Genomic DNA, 11,154 nt, shown 5'->3' on the forward strand with positions numbered 1-11,154 from the left:
CTTGTCAATAATAACTGCAGAAAAATATTGCATCATCCAGTCATTAATTTCTAATCATAGGAATGCAAATGAGCGAAAAGTAATCATAGTAACGCATTAGGTCTATGAATGACACGTGAATGGGACGCCATAACAATTTTAATCAGTTCGTAGTTCGTGTTGTTCAGTCTTTGGTTTTCTCAGTTGTGCTTTGTGTATTATTGTTTAGCTGTTGGTCTTTTAATCCTACTAAATCACAGATACCCCATAATTGTCTAAGCCTAATACCTGATTACTTCAAATTAATCGGGATATTGTAACTTCGTACAAAATTCGACGAAATACAGGATGTTCTATTTGAACAAATGGTCACTTAAATGATTTACTGCAGAAAAATCTGTTTCATCTCAAAAATTTTAGTGAATTATTAGGTTAGGTAAACTACCCTCCTTTAAAGGTAGACTTGCATAGGCAGATCCAGGGGTCTGGGGGGGGGGGCGCCCTCCGCCCCTTTCGTGGGAAAAATTTGGTTGCTAATATAGGAAATCACTAAAGCGTGTCTGGAGCGGGACCCCCTTAGGTCAGTCAGCGGGGCTCCCTCCCTTTATAAGAAGTTCTGGATCCGCCACTGACTTGTCTAATAGATAACCAATATATCTGCCTGTAGGACTAGACTACTCCGAAAGGAGGGTAGTATACCTTATATAATGATAAATTCACGGTTCAGCTAACAAGCAATCCAACCAAAGAATTCTACCTTTACCCGCACATTCAAAGCATTCTGTTGTAATTCTGAATCAGTGGTAACGTCCTCCTTGCTATACTCTACGTTCACAGTTTTAATAGTAAAGCAACGTCGCTGTTGTTTCGGAAAATAGTGTGTATGTCTTTTCTACGTTTTTCATTCTTGAGCCCCCTCGTCAGAATTTTTCTTTCTGGGATTACGCGATCGTAGTACTTATTTGATTACCGGAACAATCATTTCATGATAATTTCATAATCAAGATCTGTTTATTTTATTATTTGAGTATCTTGTTATAAATAATAATTGAGGATTATGTGATTATATTCATTTTGAAAAAAAATGTGATTATAGGAAACCAACATGAGAGGCCTCATTCTTTACCAAACCTTTTCTATTCGACGGTTAGGGTAAGAATGTCCCTTTTTATTAAATGCCGCTTTGATTAAGTTTTTATGAGGTATTATCTCTGGTGAATTTTCATAGAGGGTCAACAATATTCGGTATGTAACCTCATTCTAAGAAGTTAATGTCAGTCGTATACATCATACAGCATATAATTCCCGTTCGACTCGTCGGTTTTAATTTTCAGAATTAAATGTGATGTGTTCTTTATACTATTTTAACAAAACTTGGTATGAAGTTTCAATGAGTTTAAGATGATTTGACTTCTCAATAACCTCGATCTTAATTAAATTATTCGGTGATCAGGTGTACATGGCGTGATAGTTTAGTATTGGCTTTCTTTGTATCAACGTAGTATTTCATGTAATGTAAAAATACAACATCAGATCAAAAACTACTTTTTTTTTAATTTCAACAAAAATGCTGATTATTGTTACATTAAAAGCGTTTTTTCTTCCTTTTTGGGATCATGAAAATCATATAATCTTTGCTTGCAGCGATGATGAAGGCAATCCTCCTGATAAACTAAATTGTACAGAAAATACGATAATAAAAGAGGATACAACATACACAGTGTCATGCATGGAATAAGATCTTGTGGCAATAAGGTGCAATAAAAGTTAATAATCCAGAAAGTTGGTCGCACTATCCAGATAACAAACATCATGAACATTAAGATATATTGCTGTAACCTAATTGTACTATCGCACGATATACACAGCTGGTTATGTTGACCTGGAAAAAAAAATTAAAAAAATTACAAGATTGACGGACAGATGTATGTTGAAGACATGAATTAACTGCTGAAATTTAAAAAAAAAAGACCTTCGATTGAATAAAATATATGACACATCATAGCAATACACACTGGTTTCATTGATTTGTTTTTTTAAAAGCCTTTGCCAAGTTAGTATTTTTTAACTATTAAAACTTGCTATGCCAAATTCGATTTGTTTCATTGTTAAAATCATTCATCTTCGCTAGCCAAGGGTTACGATCCACTCCGATACTCTTCACCCTTGGCAAATTAAGCCAACATTTGTGATAACAATGTTGTACCATCTATCAGTTGATAAGTCACACCCACTCCGAATAAAGTATTCGGTACCAATGGAAACAGTTGAACTCTATTCAGTGTGGAAGTGTGAAACAGGAAACAACAATATACCTTGACACAAGAAACATAACAAGGAATTTCAATTAGTTAAATAAAAACTTTATCTATATTTATATGTATTTGTTGCTATTTCAAAGCGTAAGTAAATTGCTGACAGTTGTTAATATAATTGTCCCAGGGCCAAACATCGCCACCATATTGTTCTTTCGTGGTAGGTAAAGTGTTTTTGATGGTTGCTTAGGGCAGACCTTTGTAGTATCTAACCAAAATTGAATTTCCTGTCGCAAATTTGGGAGTTAAATATTTTACATATTGCTCAATAAACATTTGTAGTATGCTGACGTTGAATTTTCGTTAAGTTTCCGTCTAATTAATGTATAACTACAGCTTATTTACAGCAGAAAAATATAAAGAAACATTTTATGAATAAAAAAACAACATCAATTTACCTTGTTTGCCGCTTAGCACACTTTCCTGTATATTCCACAGCAGGATCGCCGTGAAAGTAGCATAGATAAAAACATACTCAAAAACGTAATAAAAGCATGAGGTATAACATTTCAAGACTAATATTGTGAACATATCGGCATACATCCCACATTTACTTTTTCGAAGGTCATCATTAAAAATCTTGTCAGATGTGTTCAACATAACATCATCGTGTGTAGGTTGGTTACTGGAGTTTCGAACAACCCCGATTCCCAAAACTGCTAGCAAAAATATGGAAATGTAAACTACATATGCAAATGTTGTTTTCCGGAATTCTCCTGGGTATTCTTTGGTGCATATCACTGCGAATGTAAAAAAGAAACACACGACGGGGAATGTATAGACATCAAAATAGAAATCACTTATTCCATGTAGTTGATATGTTGATTTTAACCAGGTCATAGACCCAAAGCTATAGTGAAAAAATCCGATAAAAAAAGCAAGGAACAAACTGTTAGAACTTCTTTGGTCATACCTCAGTAATTTCGATTGATAATCGATGATAACTAGAATGCCTAAACCTAATGTACAAACAATGCAGGCCAGTTGTACATTTTCACGCGAGATTCTAAAAGTCTTAGTGTTGATTGCAGGGGCGTCGAACATCTTTAACCCGCGCTGCCTTTCTCTTTCCCTTTATAATGACGGACTGGAATATATATTGCACCTATAAATAAAGTAAAATTTTGAAGGATTAATTGATTAGAAAACGATCAAAAACTTCATTCACCTATATCAGGACAATCCAACAAAATCCAAAAATAAGTAAAAGAGGGTCGAAAAAAAGTTATCAAAAGTACCAGGATTATAATTTAGTACGCCAGATGCGCGTTTCGTCTACATAAGACTCATCAGTGACGCTCATATCAAAATAGTTATAAAGTCAAACAAGTACAAAGTTGAAGAGCATTGAGGATCCAAAATTCCAAAAAAGTTGTGGCAAATACGGCTAAGGTTATCTATTCCATCGAAAGATACCAGAGGGACATTCAAACTCATATATCAAAAAATTAACTGACAACGCCTTGGCTTAAAACGAAAGAGACAAATAGAAAAACAATAGTATATGCAGAAGACACAACTTGGAAAACTAAAGACTAAGCAACACGAACCTCACCAAAAAATGGGGGTGATCTCATGTGTTCCTCCTCTTCACATGTTGAACCCGTCGTATTGCTCTTGCTATTAGTATGATACCAGTTGGGCAATCATTGTTTAATAACATTGTATGTTCTCACTTTCCAGTTTGGTCAGATTCTTTTATTTGTATAGATTTGCTTTACATTTGAATGTTTTTCGTTGCATTATTTAAAAGTTTTCTATATTTATTATATTTATGACAAATTCTAGTTTAAACTTGTGTATCGTTACTTTTGTGGACTAGTATATAATTTCAGTAAAGTACAAAGCAGGATAATAGTGATTGTATGTGCTGGTTACGCTCAAGCAACAGTATACAACGAAACGCGCGTCTGGCGTATATACTAAATTTAGTCCTGGTATCTATGATGAGTTTATTAACTGTCATTTCATACGTGTACTTAGTGTGGTTATATCGTTTGAAGTACATTTAATACCATAAAATATAGTTTCTCTCTCGGAATACGAATCTCGAAACTATAATAAATATCAAGACTGAGAAAATTTATGTTATGGGTACCAAAACCATTTGTACTTCAAATCATATTACCCAATAAGTACAGGTACAATTAAACGTATAAACTAAGACGTTTTTCCCGTTGAATATACTTTTTCATCTGGTAAATTTGACCTATTATTCAAAATCAAATTCATATGAGAAAACCCTTCTTAAGTTTATCAATATAAAAATAACACACAGTATAACACGGCATATATAATACAGTCGAGTAATTTATGTATGGTATATTTTAACTGCTGTTGAATAGAATATGTACGAGTACAGTGAAACCTGTTTAAACCGAAACTCTGTTGGACTTAACATTTTGTTCGGTTTGGCCGATGTTCGGTTTTATCAGGTTCACAACGCACATTATTTGACATAACGATGCTTACGAACATGTTTGGTTTATACAGGTTTTCGGTTTATACAGGATTCGATTATGGTTTATGACCCCTTCTGTAGCATTGTACGAATTTTTCAAACATCAATTGTATCAAAATTTACAGATATAATGAATAATAGAGACAGGCCATTTTGTACATATACTAGAGGGAAACCTGATGGAAAGCATTATAATTTACTGTTTCATTGCATTGAAAAGAAAAAGAGTACTTTGTGGCAAATAAATCAACATTTTTTAGAGAAAATCCACAGCCTTTAATACAGAGATTTATGTTATAAAATTTGAAACATAGATTTCTCACTTGCTTTTCTATGATGTGCTAGTGTTTATTCTTTACAAAAAGTTCTAACCAACCTGTATATTCCAAAATACCTCGTGCGGAGTCACTAAAGTCGAGTGCACCCTAAAAGGTGTACTTGATTTGGTCCACATTTTTATTTGTTTTAACAAATAACTCCATTAATAAAGTTGTTTTAAGGAAATCAATGCTAACACTGCATGCATTAATCCTATATCTATCAGTCATCAAATTGTCAAATATGATAGTACAAGGATAAAGGCTGTGGATTTTTTATAAAAATTTTCATAGGTTTAGCTTTGAATCAACAGAAGGGTACATAATCCTTTAGTCAGATTTCACTGTATATGGGTCATTGGGTTTACATATTAAAGAATAATTGACTAAACGTGTAAAGGGCAAAAAAAAGCAGAAAAATAGGAGAAAATAATGGGGAAACATTAAAGAATAGAGAAACATGCCAAAATAAGTAATAAATACATTTACAAAACTGAAGCCTCCAATTATCTCTCCTATGGTCCGAGACCAAAGTTATTTCGTAGTGCATTTCTTTCAAGACAATAAATGAAAATTAAAAAAATATCACCTGCGCTTTCTCAATAATATGTTTACAATGTGTTGTACTACTTTTGGGACAAATCATATCAAATTTATAGAAAACTTCATCAGCTCTAACTTAAAAAATGAATAAATTTAAGTTTAAGGGGTCTTGAAATCATTTGACAGCTTACAAAGTGCTAACTTTTAACCTTTTTCAGCTGGACAAAATCACCAATTTACTTTAAAATTAATGACCAATTTTTTGCTGTGTAAGTTCACCCCCTTCTTGCTATTTGAGGCATAAAACATTGGTAAATAAATTTGGAAGGGGTATAAAAAAAAACACTGTCCACACTAGGGACTATGACGATAACTGTGGAGTCGGACCTCTAGACCCTCAGGTATTATCTCCCAGTGAGCTGTTTGCTACTACAATAACACGCTCTGAACCGAGTCGAGAAGTTTGTCATTATATCAGCATTATTTAAAGTTATAAATATTAATCAAATTTTTACAAGGGGACATAATAAGATAATATAAACAATTCAGAGAAAAGAAATCAGAGAGGAATGGGATTTCTTTTAAAGAATAGAGAAAATTGGCTAAAAGTAAAGAATACAGAATTAAAAGACCCCAATCACAGACCCTCGTGAGGTATTTCTTAGTGAGCTGTAACCTACTAAAATAAACGCTAACTTGATCCGGGTTTGAGAAGCGTGACATTCTATATCCGACATTATTGATCATTATGTAAAATTGCCGTTATAAATATAAATCAAATATTGAAAAGAAGGCATGCTAAGCTTATCAAATCATTTTCACTTTGAAAATTTAAGTTAACCTTAGGAATTATAAATTGCGTTAGAAATATACCCAACTTACTATATATTGTGGTCTACTGGCGTAAAATCCATTGTCAGATGAAACTTGTAAAATCAATGTTTACATTCAAGTTGTTCATGCTTAGTTGGCTATGCAACAGACTGTGCAACATAAAATTCGCATTAAGTTGTTTTTTAAATTTCTTTCAAACTGTATAATGCTAGTAACAGATTTCAATAATTATGAATTTAAATATTTACATAGAGGTTGTATATATATATATATATTGTGTATCAGCCAAAAGTTTCGAATTTGGTAATTAAAACCAGAACAAAAACCTATGAAAAAAAGAATAAACCATCAAACTGGTGATATTGTTTTTATATATTTGAATTTTAATATTGAAGTGTTAATCTTTTATCAGAAAAAGACAATAAAAAAAGGATAAGTTATATAAAAACTTGTGAAATTTTTATATATTAGAATTTTAACATAGTGTGTTTCATCAGGAGAAATACAATGGCAATTAAACCAGAAAAGGACAATAATTTGTTTTAAGATAAGTCATATTAAACCAGGGAAACTTTAATATATTTGAATATAATAAACATATTAGTAAAATAAAGTTGAGAATGGAAATGGGGAATGTGTCAAAGAGACTACAACCCGACAACAGCCGAAGGCTACCAATGGGTCTTTAATGTACCCGGAGGCGTTCTTCAGTGAGTTGGCTCTAAACAAAAATGTACTAGTTTAGTGATAATGGAAGTCATATTAAACTCCTGAAATATACACAAGAAACTAAAAAATCACTATAGACTTGCAAAGGCCATACTGAGGCTCCTGACTTGGGACCTATCATGAGTATACCAAGAAATAATAGAACATATGTACTTTTTGTAAAAATGTAAAGAGAATGAGTTTCCTTTCATCCTGAAATGTCTACTTTTGCAAGATTTTAGAACAAGTTTAATTTATACAAGTTTAACATTTCAGGTTTAGCTTAAAATATATGATAACGCAATGTGTGTATTCATGGTATTACAACAACATCGGCTTCTGCTATGCTGTCACATAGTTTGTGTTTATGTATGTATTACGGGGCGCCGAATGGGACTCTTGTGGTTTTGTACAAAATTCAATTCTGTCATAACAAAATCATTTTTGTCTTACAAAACTATGTGCTACAGACTTGTTTTGTGAGAACTTCAATTTTGTGATGACAAAATTCATTTGTGTAGACAAAATTCATTTTTGTCATGACAAAATTCATTTTTGTAGACAAAATTCATATTTGTCATGACAAAAGTCAATTTTGTCTTAAAGGTATGCAAATATAAACATATTTGCATACAAAATTGACTTTTGTTACCTGATATGGAAATTAAATCACAAAAGTCAATTGTGTACGGTAAGATTCAATTTTGTGAGACAAAATTGACTTTTGTGAAACAAAATTAACTTTTGTGAGACAAAATTGACTTTTGTGAGACAAAATTGACTTTTGTGAGACAAAATTGACTTTTGTGAGATAAAATTCAATTTTGTCATTTTTGTTGAGACAAAATTCAATTTTGTCATTTTTGTTGAGACAAAAGTCAATTTTGTTAATTTTGTTGAGACAAAAGTCAATTTTGTAAATTTTGTTGAGACAAAAGTCAATTTTGTTAATTTTGTTGAGACAAAAGTCAATTTTGTCAATTTTGTTGAGACAAAAGTCAATTTTGTTAATTTTGTTGAGACAAAAGTCAATTTTGTCAATTTTGTTGAGACAAAAGTCAATTTTGTCAATTTTGTTGAGACAAAAGTCAATTTTGTGACGACAAAATTCATTTTTGTGATGACAAAATTCAATTTTGTAACAACAAAATTGACTTTTATGAGACAAAATTGACTTTCGTGAGACAAAATTGACTTTCGTGAGTCAAAAATCAATTTTGTTGAGACAAAATTCAATTTTGTTAACTTAATTTTGTTTTATGCGATACTTGTCTAATATAACTGCTTTAGTTTTTTAATATAAAATGAATACGATGACACGTCACAATGCATGTCCCAATTTTGTTAATTTTGTTGAGACAAAATTCAATTTTGTCAATTTTGTTGAGACAAAATTCAATTTTGTCAATTTTGTTGAGACAAAAGTCAATTTTGTCAATTTTGTTGAGACAAAAGTCAATTTTGTCTCACAAAAGTCAATTTTGTCTCACAAAAGTCAATTTTGTGTAACAAAAGTCAATTTTGTTTAACAAAAGTCAATTTTGTGTAACAAAAGTCAATTTTGTGTAACAAAAGTCAATTTTGTGTAACAAAAGTCAATTTTGTGTAACAAAAGTCAATTTTGTGTAACAAAAGTCAATTTTGTGTAACAAAAGTCGATTTTGTATGCAAATTAGTTCACAGAAACCAAACTAAACTAATTTAAATACAAAATTGACTTTTGTCGCTCAATTTTCAAATTAGGTAACAAAAGTCAAGTCTGTGTAACAAAAATGAATTTTGTCATGACAAAAGTGACTTTTGTCCGCTGATAGATAATTTTGTTTGAATGAGATATAACGAGTCCAGAACCAATCCTATATATACCAATACATATTCTTAGTATTTGACTTTATTTCATAATCTATTTTGTTCAATTCAATATTTTATCATAAATATTTGTTGTTTTTTAAGGTGTTTCGGTTAAGGTTTAACTACCAAGGCTTTTCCTCATCAGGTATCCCAAGCCTCTAACTAATAAAATAATCAGTTTCAAAGTAAAGTTCAAAGCATCCATACGCATAGAATTTAAAAATTCTGCATACCGGGATACGACACCTGGTAACTTTGTATTGATGTATTGTATTCTAAATTAAATCAGTTTATGATTTGATATAACTATTGTCTTTTATGTTGTGATTTATCCTATAACTTGGTTTATCCTATAACTTGGAGGATGTAAGTAGATCCTTCAAGTTTTTGTGTCTTTTATATGCTATGATCGGAGGTTTTGGAAACATGGTTTTTGTGCTATCATTTTGTTCAATTAGGTGCCAATGTTTTTTAATTGCTTTATTTAGTCCATTGAAGGAAGGATTAAATTTGGTGGCTAAAACTAATGGAGGCATTGCTCTTTTGTTTTTAAGCTTGTACCTTAGACAATCTTTTCTTTCCTTATGAAGTGCATTTGTTATAATGGGGTTGATATCTTTTTCCGAGTATCCCCTTTGGAGAAGTTTTGTTTTAAAAGTTTCAATTTCTTTTAGTGTATCTCTTTTGTTATTTGATGATCTCATAAAGCGCAATATTTCCGCAGTAATAAATCCATTGAACACCGATGATGGGTGAGCTGACGTTCGTTCAAGATACTGAAAGTTATCAGTAGGTTTACGGTATAGTTTCACGTCTAATATATTATGATTAAGGAATCTGTTTCCTTTAAAAATTGTGACGTCAAGGAATTGAATGCTAGATTGTGATATTTCATGCGTAAATTTTATCAACGGGTGTATATTATTAGCAATGTTAAATAATTCAGTAAGATTATCTTGACTAGAATTAAAAAGAATGAATCCATCATCTCTGTATATAGATAACAGTGCTAAGTTATCTTTAAAAGGAAATATATCAAGAATATTCGTTATAATCTCGAACATTCTTAAATCAGCCAGGGATGGGCTCATTGGGGCTCCCATTGGGATTCCACATGTCTGTCTGAATATCAAGTTATTAAATTCAAATTCATTATTGCATAGAATGAATTGAAGTATTCGTAAGAAGTCCTTTTTTGGTGGTAGAGGTATTTCATGTTTATTACGACATATTTTGTACCATGCTCTGTCAACTGCTTGCAGTATTTCATCGTGAGTTAAGGAATTGTACATACTAGTAATATCAAAAGTGCACATAATTATGTCATCCGGTGCCCTTATTTGTTCTATTTTGTTGATAAATGAGGTCGTGTCCTGTGTATAAGTCCATAATTGGCTAACTACCGGTTTTAGGAAGTGGTCTATAAATTGACCAATTTTTTCAATTGGACTATTGCATAATGATACAAATTGTCTCCCAGGAATATCTATATTTTTAAGGAAATCTTTGTCAGTTTTGATTTTTTCTCTATCTTCATGGTTAATTTTGTGAATTTTTGGCAACATATAGAGTCGTCCCACTCGTATATTGGCATTATTGGCTAGGTATTTATATGTTATATCGTCGATATATTCTTTCTTGTGTAGTTGTTTGATCATTTTTTGAATAGTTTCGGATATTTTGTTCGTATTAAATTCATGAATTTGCTCATAGCATATACTGTTGTTCAGGAAATTCAGTGTTTGTTTAATATATAGATTTTTATCCAGAACAACAGTAGATGAATTTTTGTCAGCTTTCTTAATAATTATATTATTATTTGAACGTAAGGTTTTGAGTGCCGCTCTCTCATGTTTAGAAAGATTATTTCTAACTTTGTTTATTTTAAGTCTGCATATTTCCATCTTTGTGGCAAATAGATAATTTTCTATTGTGTTGTTTGCTAAAGAGGGTTTAAATCCCGATTTGATTCTAAAAGGATGATTGGTGTCCGCATTAGTTTTATCACTAAAGTGATATTTGCATCGCATTTTTCTACCTAGTTCGTCAAAATCTCGTAAGAGATTTTGTTTAATGTATTTTACATCTGGACTGGGAATAAATTTTAATCCCTTTGCAAGAACTAATATTTCATAGTTTGTGAGAT

The 11,154-nt window shown here is 31.5% G+C and overlaps 1 protein-coding gene across 1 annotated transcript; it reads right to left on the reverse strand.

Moving 5' to 3' along the window:
* Window positions 1–1,199: 1,199 nt before the first annotated feature.
* LOC134694923 (uncharacterized) lies at window positions 1,200–6,614 on the reverse strand. Its single transcript, XM_063556032.1, has 3 exons — window positions 6,498–6,614; window positions 2,693–3,399; window positions 1,200–1,861 (listed from the first exon to the last, which is right to left on the reverse strand). Exons 2-3 carry the CDS (start codon window positions 3,336–3,338, stop codon window positions 1,560–1,562), a joined length of 948 nt encoding a protein of 315 aa, XP_063412102.1. The 5' UTR covers window positions 3,339–3,399; window positions 6,498–6,614; the 3' UTR covers window positions 1,200–1,559.
* Window positions 6,615–11,154: the final 4,540 nt, after the last annotated feature.

The sequence above is a fragment of the Mytilus trossulus genome, chromosome 13 (genome assembly GCF_036588685.1).
Source record: "Mytilus trossulus isolate FHL-02 chromosome 13, PNRI_Mtr1.1.1.hap1, whole genome shotgun sequence".
NCBI lineage: Eukaryota > Metazoa > Mollusca > Bivalvia > Mytilida > Mytilidae > Mytilus > Mytilus trossulus.